The 27656-nt window shown below is 33.0% G+C and overlaps 1 protein-coding gene and 1 long non-coding RNA gene across 3 annotated transcripts; both read left to right on the forward strand.

Moving 5' to 3' along the window:
* The first annotated feature begins 5966 nt into the window (after positions 1-5966).
* On the forward strand, positions 5967-6973 carry LOC110457947. Its single transcript, XR_002463741.1, has 3 exons — positions 5967-6026; positions 6132-6192; positions 6904-6973. It is a non-coding gene; the product is annotated as an uncharacterized LOC110457947 (long non-coding RNA).
* Positions 6974-17000: 10027 nt separating this feature from the next.
* Positions 17001-27298, forward strand: LOC110457983 (baculoviral IAP repeat-containing protein 3-like). Of its 2 annotated transcripts, none has more exons than XM_021509503.1 (12): positions 17001-17048; positions 18471-18569; positions 18882-19226; positions 19687-19824; positions 20416-20552; positions 21367-21481; positions 21791-21922; positions 22239-22370; positions 22625-22759; positions 22913-22993; positions 23571-23627; positions 23904-27298. In XM_021509503.1, the coding sequence occupies exons 2-12, from the start codon at positions 18503-18505 to the stop codon at positions 24098-24100; spliced, it is 1536 nt and encodes a 511-aa protein (XP_021365178.1). In that variant the 5' UTR covers positions 17001-17048; positions 18471-18502; the 3' UTR covers positions 24101-27298. The 2 variants fall into 2 exon arrangements, with proteins under 2 accessions (XP_021365178.1, XP_021365179.1); XM_021509504.1 differs by having other exon boundaries at positions 17005-17081.
* The last annotated feature ends 358 nt before the right edge of the window (positions 27299-27656 follow it).

Raw genomic sequence — 27656 nt, forward strand, 5'->3', positions numbered from 1 at the left:
ACGTTACATATACATGTTAGTTCAGCTTTTAATCAGGGAGGGAATTTGTCATCCTTCTTTCATATTGGAAGGGATGTCGTCAAGGCGACCCTATATCACCATACATATGTATCTTTTGTGCGGAAGTTTTATCAATCAGGTTAAGAATAACAAAAATATTAAGGGTGTAGATATCAAAGACTGTCATATCCTAATTTCCAAGTACGCAGATGACACCACACTTATATTAGTTGGCTCTGAAAGATCACTGAGAGAAGCGCTTAATGAATTAAACAGTTTTTTCTAAAATTTCCGGATTGAAGATTAATGTAAACAAGACAAGGGTTATTCGGATTGGCAAAATGAGTCTTAGTGATATTAGCTTTTACAACAGAAATGAAGCGAGGTTAGGTAAAGGAAATATTTACTTTATTGGGAATAGAGTTGTTCAGCTTGAATTCACATCGGCTACCGAAGCTTAATTATGACAAAGAACTAATTAAACTGAAAGTTTTAATTAGATCCTGGAGTAGAAGGTCATTGACACCTATTGGGAAAATTCCTGTTTTAAAACCACTTATGCTTTTTCAGTTCCACCATCTTTCTTATGCTCACCCTAACCCTGATGCTTATTTTATGTCAAATCTGAATTCTATCCTGTTTGAGTATACGTGGAACAGTAAGACTGACAAAGTAAAGTGGGGGGTTAATATACAAAGCTAAGTTGATGGTGGATTGAAAATGGTTAACCTGGAGGCTTTCATTACTTTTCTGAAACTTAGTTGGTCCAAGGGACATTTCCTTAGTGAAGGTAAATGACAGCATATTTTTTTTGATTTAAAAAAAAATAAAAAAAAATCATTATTTGTTACAAGACAAAACTTATATGGAATTGATCATAAATTCATGATAGCTTAGTACATGCTTGTCCATACATATTAAACAAAGGTGTCGATACAGTTTTAAATAGTTTTGTCATCATTATCACAATCACCATCATTCTGACATTATTATCCTCCTCCTCCTCCTCCTCCACCTCCTCCTCCTCCTACTCCTGGAACTCGCTTATGACTCTCGTCACTTCAACAAATACAACCAGTTTATTTGCTTTTAAAAAGACTACAANCATCATCTGACATCATCATCATACTCATCAACATCCTGACATAATAATTAACATCATCATCCTCATCACAATCATCTGACATCATCATCATTATCAGAAATCATCATCAGACATCATCATCATCCTGAAAAAAATCTTAGCATCATCTTCATCCTCATCCACATCATCATCATCATCATCATCATAATTGTCTTACATCATCCTCATCATCTTCAGCCATCATTATCCTATGCCAACATTTTCATCTGATATCATAAGCAGACATTAAAAGATTGCCAATGCCGTGTACATACTTAAAGACATATACACAGAGACGCTGATGCAAACACAATATATATAAACCTATGACATCAAACATGCAAGAGCAAAACCAAATAACTTAAACAGAAAAGAAAAAAACCCATTACAGTTACTAGGTCATTTTATTTTAACTTAAGCCTGGCGGATTAAAAATTATGAAAAATTTGATGATTATTATAACAGTGAGGAGATGATAAAGTACAATAGATGTATATATGTATAGAACAAATATATAAAACAAATATGTCATATTAAGTCATATTATAACTGCATCCAGTTATGTATTTGATGGTTTAACTCATCCTTATTTATTAATTTATTCGGTTTAGACGCAAGGATCTTTTGTGTTTTTAATCAAAATTTCATATGGTTTTTGAGACTAATCAGATTAAGGTTTATTTCTAGGCATTTAGTTGTATATAGTAAAATGATGTAGTATTAAGTATTAAGTAGTATTATGACGTTTTCTATATAAAACTGTGTATGTGTATCAAATTTTAGTGTAAGTTTTTTCGTTATAATATTTGTTTTCAGCTCGTCAATTAGCCTATAAACTTTTTCGCAATCCCATAGCATATGCACTTTTGTGTCAGGGTGAATTTTACAGAAAGTCCAAAGGTTATTGTGTGATTTTTCAATTTTGAATACAAATGTGTTTGTAGTGAGGATTTTGTGATTTATTCTGTCCTGTAGCCACTGTAGTTTGGAGTTGGTGGTGGTTTTAAAAGGACATTCATATAATTTTTTCCATGTTTCTTCATCTATGTTATCATTTAAGATCTATTTTCTTTGAGCAGTAGGTTTAACAATATTTTTAAATAATATTGAATATATGTCTTGTGCTCCTTTTCTATTTCTAAGTATTAACTTAAGATTGATAGGTATATTTGGGACAATAACTGTTTTTTTCTGAAGTAAAAATGTGATGATTTTTTCTTATAAAATGATGCAAAGCATTCTTTAGGCCTTGGTATGTCAAAAAATTAGTATTTATGTTATATTCTTCCTGAAATTCTTCAAAATAATAGAGTGATCCACCCTGTTAAATAATGTTATATACAAATTGTTCTCCCTTTTTAAACCATGCTTTTTTTAATTAAAATTGTCTGTCAATTTTATTTCACTATTGAACCACAGAGGCTTTTCACGTTTATTGGTATTGTATATATTGCTAGAGATAATAGTATTGTACCATGCTTCTAAGACATCTTTCCAAAAGAGGTTACTACAATGTTTCATTCTTCTTTCAATTTTTCAAGTCTAAAGTTAGCTCATGTTTCTTTATCAAAATAAGTTTCTTAAAAAAAGTGCCCAATTTCCTTCTTCTTTATATACCCGTCTTATCCATGTTGCTTCAAGAGCTGTTATAAAAGATTTTAAATGTACCATTTTCAGACCACCTTCTTCATAACTTTTAATTATCACATCTCTCTTTATTTTATCTGGTTTACCATTCCACAAAATATTATACAAAATACTATCAATTTTTCGTGTATACATTTCATCAGGATTTGGTAGTGCTATAAATAAATGGTTAAATTGTGATATAAGTAGTGTTTAATAACTGATATTTTACCTATTGGTGTAAGTACTAGTCTATTCCATGATGCTATAAGAGATTTTAGTTTTATAAGATGTATTTTTTTATCAAAATTAAGCATATTATTAAGTCTATTGTAGATATTAACCTACTTGCTTATGTTGGGGATGACTATTTACAAACATGCTATAATAGATGCAATAACCAGCTCTGAAAAGATATCCTGAAGGCATGGGAAAGACTAAGAAAGGCTAGGAAGGAAAACCCATATGGACAAGGGAAATAGGTCGTGAAAATTCCAATATGATTTGATAGACAAAGAAGTGTTGATAGGTCAGTGTTTTACAGAGAATGGTAAAACAAAGGTTTAGTAATAATCAGTGATTTATCAAGAAGGATAACTCTTTCTTCAATTTTCATGATTTTATAGACTTATTCCAAATAAACACAGATTTTCTAACTTTCCAAGGTGTTATGGCTACAGTAAGACAGCTTTAAGTAGGTAATGACATGCCATTTAAAAAGTCCCATCTCTGCTAAAGGCTCAAACGTTTTTACAGCACACTGGTAAATAGAAAAAGAATTCCAACTGGACAGGTTAAATGGAATGTTGAACTGGACATCAATGACCAGTACTGGAAACGAATACATCAAATCCCTTTCAAAGCTACTTCTAATACAAAGCTACAATGTCTTCAGTTTCGAACTTCGCATCATATACTGACAACAAATTATTTTATATCTAAAGTAGGTATCTTAGATAATCCTCTATGTACTTTCTGTAATCAAGTTGAAGAAACTATGCTGCACTTATTATGGGAATGCCAAGAAGTTCAGTCATTTTTGCAAAGTTTTGAATCTCTTCTAGATGCATTGCTAATTCCTTTCAATACAATAAAATCACTTTCATATTAGGATTGTTTCCACAAACAGAACGGTTTAATAAGAGCGATAATGAAATACTTTTAATAATTAAGCTATACATTTACAGTTCTAGATGTAACAATATAATGTTGAATTACAGCTCTTTAATTCTTAAAATCAAGTACCATTACACTGTACAACGGTATATTGCAACTGCTAAAGGTGAATACTATATACAGAGATTTACTGCTTACTGGGATAAATGGATGCGGTTAATAGAGCTTGTGGACTAATTTTAAATGCAAGTGTAGTTATATACATGTACTTACACACTTATACACATGTATATTTTGAATATATGTTAATTTTGAAATAATTCTATTGAAACTGCTCAGTACTCTGCCAATATATTTTGCTGATTCTGGAAAGAAATATATTTTTAAGTATTATATGAGTATAGTTTGGCATCCCTGTCTCTGGTATCTATCCCTAGAATTCATCAATAAGATATTTTTGCAACAGAATATCTATACCTATTCATTCCTTTTCTTATTCCTTTCTTCCCTCTTGTTTTTCTTTCCTTCATTTTCGACAATATTACATACATATCAGATATCGCAATTACAGGAGTTTTATATTTTTGTATGTAGAGTGTATGGGAGTGTGTGTAGTGAAAGCGTATAGGGTGTATCTGTTGGTGCTTTTTTTAATTAAGTGCAGTACATGATTTAGTTCTGAAATAAAATATAACATGATTATATTGTCCGTCATAAAATGTGTATACATGTAACAATATATTAAAAAGAAAAATCGTTATGCTGATCTTCCTCATTATGAATGAGTCAATAATGATTGCGGAGTGTTGATGTCAAATATTGAGTGTAAGAATTAAAAAAATGATGTTGCAGTGTGGTTCAGTGGCTGTCTGTTGAAGTGTGTTGCTGATAACACGCATCTATAGATGATGACAATGATGATGATGATGATGATGCTGATGATGACTATGATGAACGGATAGTTTGAATGTTAAGGATGATGATGATGATGATGATGATGATGATGATGATGATGATGATGATGATGATGATGATGATGATGATGATGATGATGATGACAATCAGGATGAGTGAATTAAGTGTCAAAATGTGTGTAATAGAGTGTAAAAATGAAACAAAAAATGTTTTGTATCTATATTATGAAAAATCTTTGGACAAATAAAATGATACAAACAAAATATATTCGTTTTCCTAATAAGGAAGGAGTGTATGTATACATTAGAAAATTTGCTATATAAAACGTTTCCTTTTCCAGACAGATTGAAACGCTGTCTTGTTTGAACATCAGTGCCGGTAAGAGGTTGTTAAAAATAGGAGGTTACAGGCACATGTACATGTACTTTGCGTCTTACAGGAATTCTACTCCTTTGCTCAAACACCGTTTATTCCTGAAGATAACAACTGATATCTTTACAGTAATTCGATGAGTATCAGAAACTGAATTATTTATGCTTCATATTTACCTCTAGAAAATAACCCAAGAAAATAATAATGTGGTTCGAACTCACAACTAATAAAATTGAAATATGAACAAAGGATTTTTTACCTGGAGGCATTTCAAAAGTTCAAGGAAATTAAAACCAGGTGTTCCAGAGGGGTTACCGTTATCCTTTCTGTTGACGACATCAGCCATATACGTTTCGGTTAACTCAAAGTAAGGTCACGTCCTTAGAGCTACATCTGGGGTGGTGACAACCAAGCAACAAGACACATTAATGAGCATAATGAGGATATACATATATATATAAACCCATCTCAAATCACAAAGAATTTATCTCAGAATCACATCATATTGGTGACTATTAAAAGTGTTCATAGTCTTCATTAACCTGCATCTTTGAAAACGCTATGTTGTAAATTGTATGTCATCAGGCAGGAGTCAAAAGTCATGATATTCGGAGCAAGCTCTTGAATATCGAACAACCGCGATATGTACTAGTGTAATAAGCACCAAAGGTTTGTAACTATGAAGAAGGGAAACTTTACGACGGTTTAATACGGGTATTTTCAGTGACATTTCATTACATTCGAAACAAACAAAAATAGGTCTGGACAAAACAAAAAAAAAACATTTGACAAAAAAATTAAAGTGTTCATTTAACTTTTCAGAAAGAAATCTTTATCATTTGAGACAAGTGCACCGTAAATAAATACAAACATGGTAAGTCGAACAAGTATCATTATCAATGTTTTATTTTTGTTACTTACATACTCAAACTTTCTAGATTTACATTTTTATTCTGTAATCTCAATTGGTATTTTACAGGAAAAACAACGGCAAACAACACTGGGACAGAAATCAGCGGTCAACACACAAACTATTGAAGGTATCTAATAAACAATTTCCCAGTACCACAATAGTATAAGGCCAGAAAGTTCAATTTTGTCCAAGTTTCTGACTTAATATACATTAAACTGCCAGTAACCCCTTTCACTACCTTGTTAACGTTTTAATGACTGTCTTGTATTTGCTAGAGACTATGACCTCTTGAGCCATATGCCAGTTAGCAGCAGCTTGGCGGTTGGGGACTTTTGGAACATAATAGGGCAACATAATTTAAAACAAAATCGATATATGAAAAATTATAAACAAAATGTGACACGCCCACGAAACTCGGTAATCACTTTAATACATATCTTCATTGAAACATTGAAAGCACAAACAATGTTGTTCATATGTGACACTATGTCGATCGTAAAAAATCATCACACTTAGGTTAATGTACGAAATATGAAAATTTGAAACAGTGACTTTTCGCTTTTTTCACCTTTTCGACTTCTACTCGGTAGGTATAGAATATAGAAGAAAACGCCACTTGAGAAAAACAAAACAACAATGTCCCAGCGACACAGTAACGTTTAAGAATGCAAAATGCCCCTATCACCTTTGTCGCCGTTACACATTGTAATGCTGCAAAGAGGTAGCAAAGTGGAAAAGGTTGTAAAGAAAAGAAAATTGCCCTAATGAACAACCGCATTTTAGCATGTGACATTTTTGCTGGAAATTTTGTACCTAAAATGAAAACCTTTATGCACAGATTTACGGAAAGAAAATGCTGCTCTTAGACTGAAACTACTGCTCCCTATGCCATATCCGACGGAAAGGAGTGCTGTACCTTGGATGCAACCATCTGGCACTGTGTGAACAGTGCGATAAAGTCCAGAAGAATTGCGTTATTTGCCGAAGGAAAATCCATGCCTCTATGTATGTGTATTTTGGAACGTAGACTATTAAATCAACAACGTTAACTACTACGGAACAAGTGAACGGTTAAGATAAACCCCCTTTACAATGGATATGGATTCCCTGTCAGTGCGTGGCCTTTCCGTAAACTTGTAGCTCTGCACTGTAACATAACAAAAAGAATAGTGTAAGAACATATGATGAACGTTATAGACGTGAAAAAACACCAACGATAAACAATAGCATGTTTTACAATGTGACGATCATGTAATGCCTCATCCTAGCGCCATTACATGATTTTGCTAAGCACGTATAATCAACTTTACAGCTACGCGGATTGGTTGGTTCCATGAACATAATAATAATTCGCGTGTGAAGGTATAATTCGTTCACCACTAAATGTAAATAACTAATGACATCATTATTATGCAGCAGTTCGAAAATGGTTATGACGATATTTTTGGCTATGGTACATACTGAAAAACGATTGTTCCAATCACGAATTGAATTCCTTTCGTGGTTTTATTGTTTCATTTGACAACCAGTGTCAGACACTGTTCATTTTGGAATCTTGTTATGAGATGAATGTGTTTCAATGTATTAAGCTGTGATGTTCAACTGAGGTTTTTTTTCGAGAAGGAATCAAATCTTACGAAAACGTAAATAGAAACAAACCCTGGGAACGTCATTTTTGCGGAGCAAATATTGAAAGATGACGGGCAGTGTTCAGAGAAACAGTCAACAATTGTACACATGTATCATGTAGCTATATCAGAAAAGTGGCGTCAACTGTCGGTCTCTCGATTGACAAAAAAAGGCATAATCATGGTACCTAACACTTATTCTAAAAGCTTAATAACCAAACACGGTCCTTATAATTAGAATCGAAGAACTGGTAGTTGTAGCTTACAGATCACAAACAGCTAAAATGAATGGTGATGAACCATATCTAATCTACTTCACAAATCAACTTTGACACCATACCAACGATTCATTGAAACTCCTGTCGACAGACACATAAACTCATAATTACCTCTGATAAATAAGACACGAACTTCGCTTTCGCGGTGGATTTTACGCTTTATTTGACGACGACATTCTTATGGGATATAGTTAACGTGAAGACACTGACTGATCCCAAATGGTCAAAACGTTCCATCCGTAAGTGGTTTTGACAAGGAGTGACCTAGACCTCCACTAACGTCAAACCGTACATCACATAGATTTAGAAACAAACGCTTCAGCACTATGCGATTTAGAGGAAAATACCATATATACTTTATGGTTTGTTGTATGCAACCGAAATGATTATTGAAAGGTTTCAAATAATTTCAAGTGTCAAAAATGATTCTTGTAATTTCATTATTGAACAAATTTAAATATCGAATCCAGGTTTTTTAATTGTTTTTTTCCTCTTTGTTTTTCATTTACCTACCATTAGTTTGAATAATACCTGCTGAAAAGTGTGAGAATAATAATTGGGAATAACGATGGTAGATTGTCATAAGGATAAAAATACAAGTTATATTAGATAAATGATTTTCCTTTTAAAGATTCCATTTTTCTCGCCAGGGAATCAGAATAATATAATTCGAAGAAAGAGAAAATTATATATTGTCTAATAAATGCTTCGGTTTATGTGTATTTAAGAACATTTTCCGGGATTATTTCCAGCGAATAGTATTACTTATATCGTTGTAAAAAAGTTATACATAAGGAATGGAGTTTTTGATGCGTTATAGGGAAGAACATATTATCTAAGAGACATAATGAGTGGTAATGGTTAATCTGTTATGTCATAAACATATGGTAAATAAATGTGATGCTTTTCCCCTAACACTGGGCTTTATATGTTTAGCATTAAGGACACGTTAAATACTATCTTGGGTGCCTTCGGATTCTGAAATCGGTATGAGTCCTGCAGATACCATCTCCAGTATTGGCACATATAGTACACATGTTACAGCTAAATTCATGATCTTACAATTTGATATGACGCTAACTCTAGATAACAAAACCAAACCCTTTCGTCGATCATACTTTTCATGATATTCGATATGAGGTCCTCTAAACATTTGCCACTACCTGGTACATGTAAAGATACAGTGATCTCAATCAGAGTTGAAAAGGCTGTGTTTAACAGGGCTTTGATATATCGCTTTTCGATATCATTTTCAAACTCTGGTAAGGGAACCTTATAAAACCTAATGCATTTTAACAATGTAGAATGTGGTAGCTCTTAGGACCACTTACAATAAAGTAGAACGTACTTCAATCATCTCATGATGGCCCTTAACGGCCCGGAAATACAAGTGAGCCAATGACTAAACTGTCTATCACCTTGCAGATGTTTAATGATGTACGTCATCTAGTCAGTTCACTTTTCGTTTGACGCAAGAAAGACGAAATATATCATTTGGACAAAACAAAATTTTATTTTTCTATTATAAGAAAAGATTAATAACCCTACTCAATTGTCGATCTACAAAATATATCTCCGTCATACAGTGATAAATTCCTATGCTTAATCAGAATTTTTTATCTCTTTATTGAGTAGCAATGTATGGCAAATGTTTGAGAAACAGTGCGTGACGATGTTTAAGCTGCAGCAAGCAACATTAAGTAATGTGGTACTGTAACTGTGTAACGATCACCAGGTATAATGCCAGCAGTTGGTAGGGATGAGCTACAGTGAAAAAATGAATACCATAAAACAATTCTACGTGCATATATAAATGTACAATGTACATTGAGTATCGTGCACTGCATCACCATCAATTATTGGCAATGAGTTTCAATTAACAATGTTTAATTCACCGATCATCAATGAGTAAGTGTCGCTAGTTATAATCCTCCCGAGAACGCACTACAGACCAAGTACTTCTCAACCAGTCTATCAAATAGTTAACTCGTTGATATTGTGATAAGAAGGTTCGTCCTCAAGCATCAACTAGTAAACTAGTTTGTACAGTCTACGCAGCAACACTGTATGGTGACCTCTATTGCCTCTTCGATGACTTATGGACAAATTCACTTTCCTTGTCGTTTGGTCTTTAAATTCACTGCCATACATGTATAAGGCACCCGATCAATATCAAGTTGACCCGAACCGTTAAGGAATGTTAATAGCACTTGTAGTTGTTTTGTGTACATGTGCAGTTTTTATAAAGTGTACATGTACAGAAATGTCTGATATTGTAGTGATTCTGTGTCGGCTGCTTTCGGCCATCGTACCACACCGTTATTCTGACAACAAAACCTCAAATTTACCAGACGATCTTTCCACTGACTGTAAATTCCATAAACAGACCTGGTCTCTTCCGTTCTCAGTATATCGACTGAAAAAGAACTACTTATTTATCTGAAAACAACCTGACCAGATAACTCCCAACACCATATTTGGCGCTTGCTATCTTTACCATCAAGGTTTTAAATACAGGCTATATTACCTGTCATCCAATCGTTGTTGGTAACGTCGCCTTCATCTTGTCAAGGTGTTTTTTTCTGGTTGTTCGTTTATGAAGTTTCATAAATTAATTGTTTGAAGTTATGATGATAGATGTGTAATGTATTAAAGTTTCTTTTCATATAAACATCCATTGTTAGTTGCGTTAAGTGTTATCAAGTTTCGTCAAGTATTTAAACTTGGAATACAAAAGTAAACATTTTATACCTATCTAGTGTGATCTCCATTTCCGTAAAATATCTATATACTAATAAGACCTTTTCGTAGTTAGATTAATGTTTTTTGTCACCCAGGTAATATACTAGCGGCTTCCTACTGACTCGGCTAGGGTCAGACATTCGGTGGAGCATAAGACTAGTACATCTAAATGTATGTCACCCTGGTAGAACAAAAAATGTCCGCTTCCTTCCATCTGGACTAAGACCACAATTAATTTTACTATATGTTTCATTGTAACATTTAATTTCATAACAAATTCCAAATATCCGATAGCCAACTTTCCATCTAACCTGGTCAAGAGCAACATCTTGGGAGTAAAATATCAAAATTTCAACATAGCATTTTGGCCTTTTTCTTGAGATAATCCTCTGCATGTGTCACCAATGTCAAAAATTCCGGGTCAGGGGTAGAGGATAACACAGGCCTTTTCACACAGTACCCTGCACCAAAAATAAATGCACAATATAAAAATATGACACAGAAATCGTTAGAGTGATATCTCCACAGTATTTTAACACCAAACTTTTACACAAACACCAAGTTCTAAGAGGCATAGTATAGTTTTTACTAAAGTACCTATATTTCTAAGGGACTTCAATTCAATTTAGCTCATTTGGTAGAGTGTAAGCCGTAAGACTAGTAAACCAGAGGTCCCGGGTTCGACTCATAGAGGAGGCAAAACAATGACCTCTGTTACATTGGCGTCCAAGTAAGGACTCGTAAAATATTGACAAATATGCTTAGCGATACTTTCACGAGAATCGCTATGACCCCTTGAAATTCGGGACGAGTTCTTTCCTGAACGGGAAATATGTTACCCTATTAAAATACTAGCCGCGTCCTACCGACTCGGATAGGGAGATTATCTCATTTGCTCATTCCGTAGAGCATAAGACTAGTAAGCCGGAGGTCCCAGGTTCAACTCCTAGCGGGGGCAATGCAAAAGTAATGATCTCTGTCGCATATATTAATTTGTACCTGTGATCGATTACACTATCACTTGTATTATTTCCCGATAATATTAGTTGCTAAGAGCCTAACAGTTGGAAAGCTCAGATGACATATTATAATGTATTGGTATTTAATATTGCACCTCACCTCATGATAATAATGTAATATTGTAAGTCAACAACACAATGAAAATGACATTAAACATGTCATTATTGAAAAGGATGTTTTATATTGTATATGTGTTAAAAGGCGTGTTTTAATTGGAATGCTAAAGAACAGTATAGTAACACTATATTACTACATTATGCTGTATGTTATATGCAACACGTATACGTGTACAAATGTAACATGAAGAAGTGACATGAAATAATCCATAAAAATAGGAAATATTCACCTTCAATAACATTTAGTTTTATCATGAGGATTCCAGACAATGTACACATTTGACTGTACATAAAACTTTACCGTCCATTTACATTTGTCGGACTCATAATGAAACAAAGGGCCAATAGAAGGAAAGTACATGTGTTTGAAAAACTATGTAAAAATACAGTTCACTCTTAAAATAATGTTTCATGTATCCATTCCAGTTACACGGATAAGGCTAACAGCAGGGACTAAAAGTTCACTATATGCGTCAACCACCAAGAAATGTGAAATAATCACAGGGAAGTAACAGAAGTGATTGCGTCTGTATAATGGGGTATAGTACACACGATAAGTCAATAACACTACATCAAACAGCTGCTTCGTCATTCCAGGACTCATCGGTTATAATTGGGGAGAGACAGTTGGGATTCAAAAGTTTCTAAAGTTCTGTTGATATACAGGGGCAGGTGCCTTAATCCCCATAAATTTATGAATTTCAACTTCGGGGACTAAAAACTCCAGGAGAAAATTCTACCATCTTTTGTTTTGAAAATTGAACGTAACACACGCAGATGGCTGCTGTTTTCAAATTTGGTAAAATTGGCAGAATGCCAAACACGAGCTGCACTGTTTCATACAGCTGTTTTTTTTCTACTAAAATACAAGTAACAGAATTGATCTTCAGTTGTATGGCCTATTTCTTGCATACTTGTAGGTATGAACAGGTGTTCAAAAGCAGAGAGATCTCACAAGAAACCGTGATACCAATTTTGGACCGATGAGTTATTAGTATTAAATATGTGAATCTGGTCCACAATGTCTTTTTTGTAATGTCATGTGCTGAGACGTTTTGTTGTGGCCTTAGCCAGTCGGGATAAAACATTAGCAGTCTCTTGTGATGCAAATATGCATGTGAAATAATGATAAAATATTCTGCTTGAGGATGCCGTTCTTATATGTATCTTTCAGACGCTTAAGGGACAACCATTGCTAGTAAATAAAGGGTGTACTGTGTAATTTGTATCGGATACTATGGTATTAGTTACCATCAAGTGCTGTTGATGCTAGAACAGTTAGCCTTGCAGGTACGATAACTGCATTTTCTACACATTTTTAAATGTGCATTAAATAACATTTAACGTATGAAGGAGTTACGGTGTCAGTATATTCAACCAATAAAAAAGAGTTTGTTTAACTTCAAGATCAACTGAGCAAAGGACAACTCGTTTTTTTTTAGTGAAGATTTGGGAAATGTACTTAGATCAAGTAGTTTAGGTTATCACAAACGATTTTGAGTTGAGTCTTTTAAATGTATATAATCAAGACGATGAACTGTTTAACATTTACTGGAATGGAGAATGAATATTGTATAGTATACCTATAGCAAACTACATCGAGCAATGCTGAAGCGACTAACCTTAACATTACTATAAATATTTCTTCTTTGGATACATTTTGGCTTAGAGTTTTAAGCCTGTTGTTTAAATTCAAATGGTTTTGTGATCTTATAAAAAAACAACATGTAACTAGCACTAAATAACCTCTTACAATTTGGTACAATTGAGTTTTTGTAATGGTCACTTTAATTTAATTGCAGTGTTGACTCAAAAAAGACCAAATACACGTTTTAACCTTAAAACGCACATCCTCGATACTCTCACTTTTGCTCTCTGCATCCCTGGAATATGTCATACAAAATTGAAGGCCCACGGCTAGCTACACTTATATATGATTGGTCTCAGATGAAAATGCCTGACCAATCGTAGACTTAATACCTGTCATTTGAAGTATAAAAAGGAACGACACCCGACTTCAAAGTCAGTAAATTATACCGTTTTGCGATCGCGAGATTCTTTTGATGTATATCAAAGGATCCAAGTAGGCTTCTCATCTCATCAACAAGATGGCGCACAGTGAGCCTTCGATTTTGCTTTGACATATTCCAGGGATGCAGAGAGCAAAAGTGAGAGTATCTAGGATGTGCGTTTTAAGGTTAAAACGTGTATTTGGTCTTTTTTGAGTCAACACTGCAATTAAATTAAAGTGACCATTACAAAAACTCAATTGTAGAGGATGAAAGGCGCAGTGATGGCGTTGTTTGATTCTTCGCCACAAAGTTACCATTTATGGATAAAACTACAGATTTTACTACTTCCTTTACTACCTAACTCCCTTTCATACTTATCATATTGTACATTATGGTATTGTGGTTTCGGTTTCACTTCACAATGTATTGGTACATACTGTCAAAACGTATTCCCCCGACTATAAGGAGAGGAGTGCCAATCAAAGCATTGTCTGACGTTCGATCTTTTTTTAAGTAGCATGCATCCTATCATAACTTTAGTTAAGGTAAAGAAAAAAATGAAAATGTGCCAAATCAAAACCATAAAGATAGAACAAAGATAAATGAAACACAGCTGAGAAGTGGATACATAAATAAAGTTAGTTTACCTGGCTCAGTTGATTAAACATTATGTTGTAAAAAGTATTGCGTTAATTTGGTAATGAAATTTATTTGTGGGATATCTATGAATCGTGATATTAAGAGCAAGGGAAAGGTTGTTCCTTATTTGTAATTCTTTATTTAATAATGAATACAGAACTAACTTTACCCTTTATTCCTTATTCGTTCGACATATTTAATAATGATGCAACTATATTACAAGCGTGTTTCAATTTGATTGGCCAGTCTACTAAGATTTGGTCCAATCATTTGTTTTAGTGTGGGGGGTGAGAAAACGTGGTTGCTCTGCCTGACTGATATCGGCATAATCAGTGGTGAATCAGACCGTAATCTTGTAGCTTGAATTAGTTCTGGAACGGTTTTCCTACAGCCTGTCATTGAAAGGTGAGCTCGAAACTATTTTATTGAAATCATACAGTTGATTGCAGTCCAGTGACAGGAATTGTAATATCAAACATGTTTTGAAAGATCTTAATTAACATGTGTATAAGCATGCCGCTATTCAATGTAGGACTTTAATCTTTGTTTATGAAGATTTATATCGAGTTATATCCCTTTGACCATCGCCAGTCACTCTGACACCTGCAGCTGGTAAAGGCACGGATAATTTCACTAACACCCCCTAATCTTTTTAATATTTGATGTACAGTTTTTTGAGATCATCTTTGAACATATTTATCATTGTCTTTTCAGATATTGAAGTACAAAGTTACAACGCATTTTGTAAAACTTTTTTTAAATGTATTTTTTTCTGTCGTGTATACTGATAACATGCGAAAATATCATTATTACATTGCTGTTTCAGTTACTTTTTAAACCTGTCATCAATACACGCCTACACATTAATATATGGACGAAGACAGTAAAGGTAACCGTAGCGCTTAATACACTTTAATCCTAACGAAACAAAATGGACTTAGATTGTAAAACTCTTATAAAACGACACTGTCCTTAACTTAACGATCTGCCATTGAAATATATGTATTCATACTGTTCTTTCTTAAATTTTCCGCTTTTCTAACGGAGTAACGCTGACCAAGGATGTAAAGTTCGATATCTTGTCAACACAAGCTAGGTCCAACAGGCACGTACTTGGATGATGTAGTTAAGTTACTGCATATTAGATCATAACGAGCCTAAATATATATAATGAGATATTTGTGTATGCTATCCAGACATCGAATTAATCGACGATACTATAAAAGAAAGAAATATACAGTTTTTGTTTACACTTAACAACCAACCGCATAGCGCAGTGCTTAAGCGACTTCACTGGTATACATAAGGTTTTGTGTTCAACATTTATAAGTAATTCCATACTTTTATATGAAATTTTTTGTGTTTGGTACGTACAGGTCAAGAGAGCGCGATTAACAGACAGATATCTCTTCTTTTTTTTTTTTGCCTTCTTCAAACAAAAAACAATCCGCATTACTTCCTACATAACAACTTTAGGGTTAATAAACCGACAACAAATTTCCAAAAGATCACAAGTACTTGGTCAGGTTCATTCCATCGAGTATGTATTGATTTAATGTCAGTATATTTGTTATCGTGATAAAGGATGACTTCTTGCTGTTGTTTCTTCTTCATCTTATTTTTAAAGAATAACGTGCTCATTTTCCATTTTGTGATGTAAAGCAATGACTAAAAACGGAGAGAGGGGATACCTAATTGCTTTAAATACTGTTCTTCGAAACTTTAGCTTTCTGCTTTGAATCGTTTGGTACCTGTTTCTTAATAAAAACGTATATACATAGTTGACATTGTGTTCTTTGTCAAGCTCTTGATATAAGTTGTAAGATATAATACCTCTGCACAGTATTTACTACACTCTATGTGCATCAACATCACGTCCTTTTCTAGTTCTGTTTATTTGCTACTTTCACTAAAAAAACTAACAAGAAACAGATGATATTCAGAGAGATATCTATTTATCATTTCAATTATCGACATCGATATTAGCGGGACAGTGTTTATAAAAATAATATATGACGATATCTGGGGAAATTCAAATTGATTGGTAAACTGTTAACTTTCCTGTCTAGTAGTAATGATTGGTCTGGAATAGAACGCGTTGTGATGCGGGTTAAAAAAGAGAGTAAGATCGGGAAAAAGAACCGGTTTACAGAAGGAGTTCGAAGTTAAATAAAAAAAATCTATAGAACTAAAGACCAAATACGTTTGTCGGTTTACTCAAAGATCGAGAATGAACAGATATTAGTTTAAACAGTTTTTTTGTCTCGAAATTTCGAGTTACCAAGTAGAAATGTCGAGATAATAACTCGATATTTCGAATTATTAAATTGAAATTTCGAGTTATAAAGTCTATATTTCTAGTCATTATCTCTACATTTCGAGTCAGTATATTGAGGTGTCGAGTTTATTCTATTGAAATCACGAGTTAGTAAGTCGAAATTCGATTGAAAATATTTACATGGCCCTGAACTCTCCCATACTAGTGAAAACTCGAACCTGTGCAAGTCTATATAAGATGGCAGCTGGGCGTTCCTGCATGTAGCTCACGGTGCGTTGTGACGCTATTTCTGACCTATAGACGGTATTTCAAACATGAATACTTCTTCTTTGGTATTGTTTATGTCTTGATATTTGATGAAATATGACGCACTTATGTATATATGTACATATTAAGGAGATATTATGTATACTATAATAACTATATACAATGCTTACAGCAATCTATTTAAAGGTATGGGGATTTCCGTGTTACTATTAAGAATTTTACCTATAATGTGCATGCGTGAAAATGCAATTGTAGCTGAGCCTTGCACTATGAGTTTGATCATTAAGAAAGATTTTAAATATGTGAGACACATGTATTGTCATATGTTTACATTTGCATGGCATTGTCACTTTATAGCCTCTTTGAAAGCTGTATCGTTGATGGGACTTTAATTATCATGCAGCACGAGACACACTTCTTAGCGTATCAATACAACACTGACCGGAACTACAATATCCAATGTAAATAAACATGACGGCTCTTGAAATATTGCTGGGCATTGGGAGACTTGACAATGTAATTGTAAATTTATATTCAAAAGAAAAAAGAAAATATAAAAAAATGCTTTTTATTACAACAAAAACAAGACCAAGGTCTACAATATCTTACAAAATCCACATCGGTTGAAATCACCAATGCCTGCAATGGGAAAAAAATCAACACTCATGCAATTTATCAGAAATATCGTCTGTTACACTGCACTGATCAACAGGGGTTCGTTACAAATGTCTGAAATACACATATTCTATAGACCTACTGACACATATGTTACAGACCTAATGATATGAGTCACAACACACATAAACATTTCAGACATTTGTAATGAACCCCTGGCCTGTGCTCCGTCGCAAGATCACTCACTTCAAACGCTATCAGTTTCACGCGTCTCGCAGCCACGGTTTCCTCAGTTTCTGACGACTTGTCAAATAACGAGTATGTTATAGAATCTACCGACTGTAGTCAGATTCCCATATAATCAACAAATAAATTCACGTCTGGATTCTTCACAAATTCTAACTTTTCTCTTTGCTAATTAACTTCCAAAAATAACTCCCTCGTGGAGGGCAAGGTCGGAGTTACAGTGTTCACTGTATTTATCCATGCGCGAAATTTGTTCCGGGGAGAAATCGAAACAATTGCAAATCTAACTTTCAGCTCAGAGTTCTATTGATAAACTGAAATCACCAAATAAATATATCATACGCAATTGTATTGATACTCAATTAGGGTTCAATCTCATTGCTGATTGCTGACAGCACCAACTCTCTTACCACCTGGTCATAATATATATATGTATATATATAGTTGGCCTAGATGTAATGTCTATATCTAAAACACGTTAATATTTTAATAACAATTATGTTAAACATCGACTTCACTGAAGTATGTTTTTAAATATGTTCCTTTATGATATCTGAATTTCAGAGAATATTTCATCTTTACAAAGTTTGTACAACATGGCAGACAGTCGAATCCCTTTGGAAGATAATCAGTGCCTATCTTTGAAAAATGACAAAGCAGTAGGTAAGCGGTCGATATACGTGTGCTCCCGTTTAAAACAAAATTAACACTTATAAGGAATATTTCTTTCTTAACGATTAGGATGGTTTTTTTGTTTGATTCCAGTGACTTTGCATTTCATTATTATATCCATAGTCGTTTGGTTGTGATCGGAAAGTAAAGCTTTCAGTGCTGCTGAGAGAGAGGAATAGAAGTGAGTATAAAAATAAGACGCAGATAACTTGTATGGTATCTTAACATGTTTACTTATGAATATAGTCAATTCCTATTATAAGAAATAATAAATTTTCATTTTTTTTTTTTTTTTTTTTTCAGCAACGACTTTGATAATACAACTATTGAATGAGTTAGAAACCAGAATGGATTCAACCCAAAAACCAACATTAGCACGTTTGAAAACGACATTAACGAAACAAATATTCTGTACAGAAGTTTGCATTAAAAATGCTCAAGATCTGAGAGATCTTTTCAAGATTTTTAGGGATTTTCACGGGTGCGTGTTGACAGCGCTGGTGTGTTTTTGTGGTCATTTTATCGAAACAGATCCACGATATACCACAGTTATACAGTCTTATTATATACTTATCAAGAAGTTTATGCCAGGGCAAGAAGTCTCTATCATTTGGAAAAGAAGGTTCCCAGCGGTGATACAGAAATCAGGTAAGCTTTCAGTTATGCAAATACATTGCAATGTACAAGTTTAAATGATCAGTACAGTAGCTCTTGCTTTACCCTTTTTCAAATAGTATCACTTGTTTTGTCAATACCAATTCGTTAATGATTTCACATGGTTACAATCAATACACTTACGTCACAACATGTTAATTTTCAAACGTTCCTCTTGAAATGAGTCATCATTTTCTCATTTTATTTAAATCAGAAAAATATTACTTAACCTTCTCTTACGATTAATAATAAGCAAATTGGCTAGAATTATGATTCAAAAAGGTTTTGACATTTCCTGTCAAGACGACAATGATCGGAAAATTAACAAAAGTTCTGACATTTACTATAAATTCGCTGAATTGTTTTGTGTTTACTTCATATCGGAGAAAAGGCGTAAAAATAGTTCATGGAAATATCCAGCTTTTTTTCATATGTTATTTTTTTTTTTTTTTAGAATCGATGCAGGATGGGAGTCAAACTTGCATTGACACATTCAGCAAGTATCAAGCACGAAATGACAGCTTTCTTTACATGATATTTACCCATGACAAGAACATAGACACTTTGAGTGCATCTGGGTTTTACGCTACTGGTATGTATTTATTACATTGCTGCCCCCGAACCCAAATTAATAATTATCTTAACAGTGAGTGATTTGTAACTAAGATTTTACCCATACTGTGTTGATAAAAAACGAAACAAAAATAGACTAACAAACATAAACAGTGATATAATATTTAATGATGGCATTGGAATTACATTTGATAAATTTCTACCGTGACAAATAAGTTGTTTTGTTATATTTACACTGAGTTATCAGAGGAAATGAGATTAACAAAAAACACTTGTCATTGTCATTTATAAAAGTGACAAAAGTGGATTTTTTTTTCTTCTTATAGTTGTAACCGTAAAAAAACCTATTATTCTAGAATGTTCTTTATTAAGTACCAATATATTTCATTCATGTGTTCAATACTTTTCTTAATGTTGAAATATCCAACTTACATTTGAAACATACATGTCTTTTTTATCAAGAACCAAGAATATTCTATACATATATACTTTGAAGTGTCTACAACTGAGTACCATTTTATCAACACGTATGCAGGCTTTATTCTCCAGGTAAATTCTTGCTTTTTTCACAAATTGCAATACGTTAAAATTGTACCGTTTTACCTCGCAGGAGATAAGGATGAGGTGCGATGCTACAATTGTAATATTTTCCGAAGAATTTGGAAACCTGCAGATGACCCCTTGACAAACCATGTCCACTCTCATCCCGATTGTCCCTATCGGAAGACGGAAAAGAATCAAGAAAAGGTACACATAGACTCGTGAAATAGTTTTGTGCTTGTATATATTCAGATATGTTACATAGACCCACGAAGATGTTTTGTTCTTTTACATACAAAATATTCTCTGTGATAGCTAGTTAGAGGTCCACATTTGCATTCGTCCTGTTATGATTTCAATCATAATTTTAATGAGAAAAACTTGTTTTCCCTTGTAAGATATGAATTCGACTCTTTAAATGATGTCACTAATGTGCCCTGTAATTTTATTTCCACTAACTCGTTTTTTTCTCATTGATAACGTGACAAACTAGGGTTCGACATACAGGTGACAGGTTTCATTTATGGAACAAAAGATGCTTACTCATCCGGAACGCCGGGGTTCATGTTTGCACCTTTTAAATAAACTTTCAATAAACCTCTCCTTTGTTCGAAGTGTGTTTTACTCTTACGTTTCAAGTTCGAATTTCAGTTTTGTTTACAGTTCGTCTTATAATTTTTTCACTTATATACACATGTATGCTATCATATACAAAACAAAACAATATAAATGTGCATGCATGTCCTTTCCTTTTTAAATGCACAACCGAGATTATCAACGACATCATTGGGAACAATAAATGTTTCATATTCCATATAACATATTATTAAAATATTATCAAATTGTATTCGGAAATTTTCTATTTGCGTTCTATTTTGTCGGCTTGCCATAGATAAATAAACCTATATTTTGAAAAAAATATCTTTGCATATCACATATATATTCCTTGAAATGACTGGAGACATAATGACCAGCTCGAAATATGGTGCTAGAAACATGATTATCTATATAATTTGTATAGGTTTCATCGCTTAATCAAACCACTGCCAAACGCAGAATGGATATTGGTCAGGCAGAAGCTAAAACGGGTCAAAAGCGAATTAAACAACCACCAGTCACCAAGTACTTTCCTAGAGGTAAATTAATTTCATCTACACGCGTAATTTCATGAGTTTGTATGAACTGATTGTGGATAAAAAGACGTAATTGGTACAATGACTTCAAGAAATTATTGAAAATTACAAACATACTTTTTTCTGTTGCTATTTTCATCACTCTTCAATGAAGGGACATCCTCCAACGAAATACATATTTCTACTCAGTCTCTTCAATAATAGTCACAAATGGCAAATCGAGGTGAAATTAAGCAATGTCATCAGTGGATATTTTAAAGTTAAGTTTTGCAAACGAATTGCAGATGAATACCTATCTTTCCTGTTTTCTAGTGAAGAAAACCAGAAGAAAGGTTAATAAGCAAAAGAAAGCAAACACGTTTTTGAGTAGGAGGAAGTTGTCCGAGAATATAAGAAAAAGAAGACAGAATATGCGAACGTTTTACAAATTCAATTTTTATAAAGGTGGGTGAAATATAAATAATACTGATTTTAAAGTTAAACACAATAGAAATGTGAAAATGTGGATGATAAGATTTTTTTTATAATCGTCGGATTTAAATTCACCAATAAAAAAATGATAATGACTTTTCACAACAAAAACAAATTGTTGGGCATGATGAATGATGATGAAAGGATAAATAAAAAAGGCTTCTCAGCAATATTTTATTGAATGCAGAAATTCATATCTTCGAATCATGTATGAACATATTTATCTAATACTATCATAATTCTAATAAATGCCTCATGTTAATAGCAGGTGCATCCTTCTATTTTTTAGCGAATCTGGATATGAAAGAGTCCTTACCTAGAGTAATTCGCCACAACCATGAACAATCGGCTGCCACTGCTATTCGCTCTGATCACAGTTCGGGAGTCATTGGCGATGAACGTTCTCTCTCTGCACTGAAACGTAAGCATTTCCTCCATTCAACCAGAAATGGAAAACATTTGCATTGGTTCGATGCAAAAATATTTAGAATATCCAACTAAACAGGTAGGCAAGTTTTCATGCCTGAGAACGTTAAAAACCAATAATTCACCCACCAATCTGACGCACTGACAGGGGGAATTATTAATTTATATTTTAATGATGAAATTTGTTCACAATTGAAATGCATATGTACATTAATCCTCCCGTCTCCTCATAACGAAGATTTTGTTTAGATTCCCAGGCAAGTTTCGAAGAAGAGGAGAACTTCAACGAGACAATGCTGGTTTCTCCAACAAAAGAAAAAGAAACATGTATCGTTCGTAATTCTGACAGGGACTTGGAAATCAGAACACGACTTGACCAAAAAGGTTAGAGGTATAAATATATTAAAAAAAATACTGTTTATGTGTAACTATAAACAGGAAACGTTGACTCGAAAGACCTGTTACTTTGATAAATATTTGTATGTTTTTGAATATGTCATTGGTTTTTTTTAGTTTATTATTCCATTGTTGTTTTAGGTGAGTTAAATAGCATTGAAGATGCGGAGAAAGCCCGACTTATGGATACAAACGATGTCGGGACCAATGATGTTGTAAATGGTATGATGATATAGATTTTATATTTTAGTTTTAAAGAAATGGCATGATCCGGTATAATGTCTACTAGAAATAGAAAGAAATGAAGCATGTATGTAAAGAATGTTTGTCGAAATGTAAATCCAAACAATGTAAACATTATACGGAACAATATGGCCATTGCACGTCTAAACGGCTGATCGGTGGTAATACAGATCTGATTTGTGAAGAAAAACTTATATGAAGTGTTTCGAAACATATACATGTAAAATACAGCGAGAAGGAATAACTACAAACAAAACCTTTTTTAATGTTAATATTGTACAACTTTTGGCTACGCAAAAAAACTTATTCCCAGCTTCATTTAGCTATAATGTTGTATTTTATGTAAACACTGCCCAAGATAAAACCAAGTTTGAAATTTCCATATTTACAATTTTTAACGATGATACTTGGAGTTGGTGGCTCATATACATGTATAATGCATTGTATTCTAATATTTATGCATATTTATTTTTAAATTAAAAATTTAAATTTATGTTTCTCATCGTGTACATAAACGTTACAATTAAAGTATTAGGTTTTTTGATTTTTTTTGTAGGCAGGACTGATGAAACATTTTCCGGAGACAGGGACAAAAAAATCACCACTGATCCAAGTCAGTTGATCTCTTAACCATTTCAATAGTATTCAATCGATAACAATATTTGAACAAAGCATACCGTCTTCGTGCTCATACGTAGTGCATTAAGTATACAATGTATCGAAGGGAACTAACGTATGTTTCTCAGCGCCCCCCNTTGTAAGCAGTTGTAAAATATCCAGACTTTTGGGCTTTATTACTGTATTGATGAGCATATGAATATATTCGTGTTGATCGATACGTCGATTTTTTTTCTGGAAATAAATTGAGCACAGAATTTTGTTTTTACAGCTTTCAACATATTACAACAGGAAAACGGACGTCTAAATGAACAGTTTAAATGCAAGATATGTCAAAAGGAAAAGATTTGGTTTGTTTTCATCCCATGTGGACACCTCGTCGCTTGTATCCAGTGTGGGGAGAGAGCAGTGAAGTGTATTGACTGTAAGTTGATCATTCGGGAAAAACGGAAAATCTATCTTGTCTAGATGGGTGATTTGATTACCTCTAGTCTTACAGGTAGTATGTAGACAGAGCCAAAATGTGTTTTCTTGGTAACATAAACACTTAAATGACAATGAGAACAAAAACACAGATTGATAAAAAGGTAATGGGGGAAAAAAATGTTAATTAGATAATACCATTTGTTCGTGTCCATGGTACAATACTTCGACAAATCTTTTGAGTTATCAGAGCCCAATTATGACGTGACGTCAATTTTAAATCATATTGGAAATTTCCAAATTATTCCTTTTTTAACGTTGGTTGCCTGGACGGAACAGTAACCATAGAGAATGGCACGGTACTGTGATCGTCAATATAGTTGTTTCACAAATCCTTAAAGAAAAAAACGATAAAATGAATTTTAACTTTGTTGTTTTGCAAGGAAATAGGAGTATTGAAATGGATTTCAATTCATTTAGTAATGTTCATACGTTGGCTTGATTTCAATGTGAACATCACTATAGACACTTGAACACTTAACATAGATTTGTAGGGAATATGGAAGAGAGTGTTTATTGTGAATATGACTATTAGCACACCTGTTAGTTAACATGCTGATTGATATTATGGGCGACCAATGTGGTTATCAATAAAGTATAAATATTATTTTGCTGTGAAAGTAATGTTAGTTAAGGTAATGAAGTTTATCAAATACACGTCTGTTTCTAAGTAAAGTTAAGTTAAGGGACATCAGGTTGTCGCCTAGACCTTTAACAAGATATGGTTTTTGAGTCAATTTCAACTAAAATGTCATTATCATCACCGTTGAAAAAAACACCACCAACAACCTAAATATATCTTGTCTACATTTCGTGCTGTCATCTAGTCAACCAGTTTGCATTTTTCAAAATAAGTTTAAGCTTTAGAAGTAGATAATGTGTGATACATGTAAGTCATGCTATGATAGTTGCTATTTGCATTTATGTTTCAAGACTATACAGTTTTTAGCTTTAAGACGCACGATATATATATATTATTTGTGTGGATCATTTATGTATGGAAATATGATCTCGGAGTTATAATATAACTTTTTAATTTTAAAGTAACAGTAACCATTGATTCGAATCTAATTTCATTTCTTTACCTTTGATATAAAATAAACTGTCATTTGACTCGAATTCGTTCAGAATTAAAAAAGAAATGGTGGGAACGGTACGGTTCCAATATTTGTGTTGTTTATTTGTGGTTAATGAGCTAATATTTGTAAATCAGACGTGTTTTGTTGTCAAAGAGGCACACTTACCAAGATTTTAGTCGCTAAACACTATATATATGTGTATCACTACGGAATAAATCAGCATTCAACAACAGTGCTTATTTATGAGATAAAGGCAAAAAGGTTGTTTTTTATAGAGCACACTAGAATGTGTCCGTAGGATTTGAGCTTTGAAAAGAAAAGTGCGAATTCAAAATGACATAACAATGTTGAAGCCCTTTCCAGCATACTTTGCGCGTAAACCTTTATAAAGAAATATTTCATCTGGTTTGAATACTATTGTGAATATCTGTACATTTATTGTTAGTTTATATATATCTTTTTTCAATTTCTTCACATTTATAATGCATCTCTATACACTTGTTGAGAATTTCTATACATTCAGTTTTGGTAAGGGCAAAGTTAAATGGTTCTGTTAAAATGATCTCAAATTGAACTTCAGAGTCTAGATTCTCAACAGATTTTGAAAATATTTCTCCATATGAGTTTCTATGTACATGTAAGTTAAATGTAAATTTTAGCTTTCGATTCAAAATTATACGATCAAAATAGAAAGAAGGAGTTTGATAATCCTTGTTTATGATTACAGTAGTGTTTATATTCACAATAAATTAAAAACGTTATGTCTTAACTCTATGAATTGCATCTATAAATTATCATATTTATGTATGTGTGTATGTGATAGATAAAGGCTACTGTAAACAAGGCAAATAAATTAAAGATTTTTCATGCATTTATAAGACCAATGATGATGAATTTTTGATGTATTTTCCCTTGATAATAGTTTAAATTGAAACATTATTTGTATAAAAACCTTATTTAGCAGTTTTTACTGTGGTTTGGATATGGCTAAACGTTAACATGCCTGCTAGATCAATTAATTTTGTCAATATGGGCCAAGGCACACTTTACATATAGCATGATATTATTTTCTCAGAATATGGTATCACTTCAAAAAGTGTTAAACTAACAAACGCATCATCATATATGTTTGTGAACAATGAATACTCATGAATATGTATAATTCATATGCCAAATAATGAAACTTATTTTTTATTCGTTCCTTGAGTGATGTTTAAGTATTGATTTTAATGCAAACTCCATTTCTGTTTCTTTTTTACACAGACTGTTGTTCAATATGGTGTCTTTATAATGTTTGCGCCAAGTCTGAAGTATGTAATTTTAATAAAACTATATGTCATGGCTCTCACAGACAAAAAAAATGGCTGCCACATAAGGTTTTGATATAAACAATATACTGTAGACACTTGATGAATGGTTATGTTGTTGATAAATATTATTTTACATTACATTCCTTTACAGGTTTAGTGATTTAATCTGATATACTCTTTCAAGTGCAGATGTGTTCATGTAAAAGGTGCAATTTTATCCACTTGATAAAAGTTTTGTCAGGTCAAAAAACAATATTATGCAATAAATGAATAATAATATATTTATTTCTTCATCTCGCCTGAAAATTTAAAACGAAGAACAATTATAATAGCCTGAAAACATTATTGGGACAGTTCATAGGAGTGAGTCGCAATGAGTGTTTAGGACAGATATTATGGACAAACAAAAAAATTGTCTCAGAAATCCTAGTGCGACCCTATACATTTTAAAACATACTACGTTAATAAGAGTACTAAAGTGTTATGTAAAGATAGTAATCATGAAAAAGTAATTACAAATGTACACTGACTGTATTTAGAAATATATAAGCATTTCTCTAAAAAGTTACACATTTCTGTGTGTGAAGGTATTTAACTTTCTTTTATCTCTGGCGTAGACATTTAAACACTTGACACACACCATATGATAAACATGTCTATGCATTTTAAAATTAAATCAAAGACTGGTGATCTTTACATGTTGTTGTTACTTGTTTTTTTTTATACATATATCATATACATGTTAAATTAACCGTATGAAAGCACCTTCACGTAGAAGACGCTAGAATATAAATGGCAAGTCAATTTTTAGAAAAATTTGATGAAAATATTTCTTCAAATTAAAAACTTAGAAGCAACATAACTTTTTTGATATGAATAAGTAAATGGATTCATTAGCAATGTTTTAAAAAAAAAATATCTTCTATAATTCCCAACAGATAGAGTGATTTCGTGAAGCCACTAAGACTGCTGAGAATTAAATTGTTTTATCAAAATTATTTTTACATGACATTCAAAATGTCGGCAGAAATTACTTGTCTATAAATGACGGGAGAAAGGAAACGTTTTGATAAGCCAGAGTCCTTAGTTTAACCTAAAGATCCTAGGATACTAAGACGGGGTTTTAAGTTACTAAGGTGGATCAGACGGCTT

This window comes from Mizuhopecten yessoensis, unplaced genomic scaffold (genome assembly GCF_002113885.1).
Source record: "Mizuhopecten yessoensis strain PY_sf001 unplaced genomic scaffold, ASM211388v2 scaffold9385, whole genome shotgun sequence".
Taxonomy (NCBI): Eukaryota; Metazoa; Mollusca; class Bivalvia; order Pectinida; family Pectinidae; genus Mizuhopecten; species Mizuhopecten yessoensis.

Bases quoted from the DNA above. Each gene is read 5' to 3' on its own strand.
- LOC110457983 (XM_021509503.1), top strand. From the start codon at position 18,503: ATGGCAGACAGTCGAATCCCTTTGGAAGATAATCAGTGCCTATCTTTG. The intron at 18,570-18,881 runs GTAAGCGGTCGA...TTTTTTTTTCAG, and splicing joins GAAAAATGACAAAGCAGTAG to CAACGACTTTGATAATACAA. The intron at 21,923-22,238 runs GTGGGTGAAATA...TCTATTTTTTAG, and splicing joins CAAATTCAATTTTTATAAAG to CGAATCTGGATATGAAAGAG.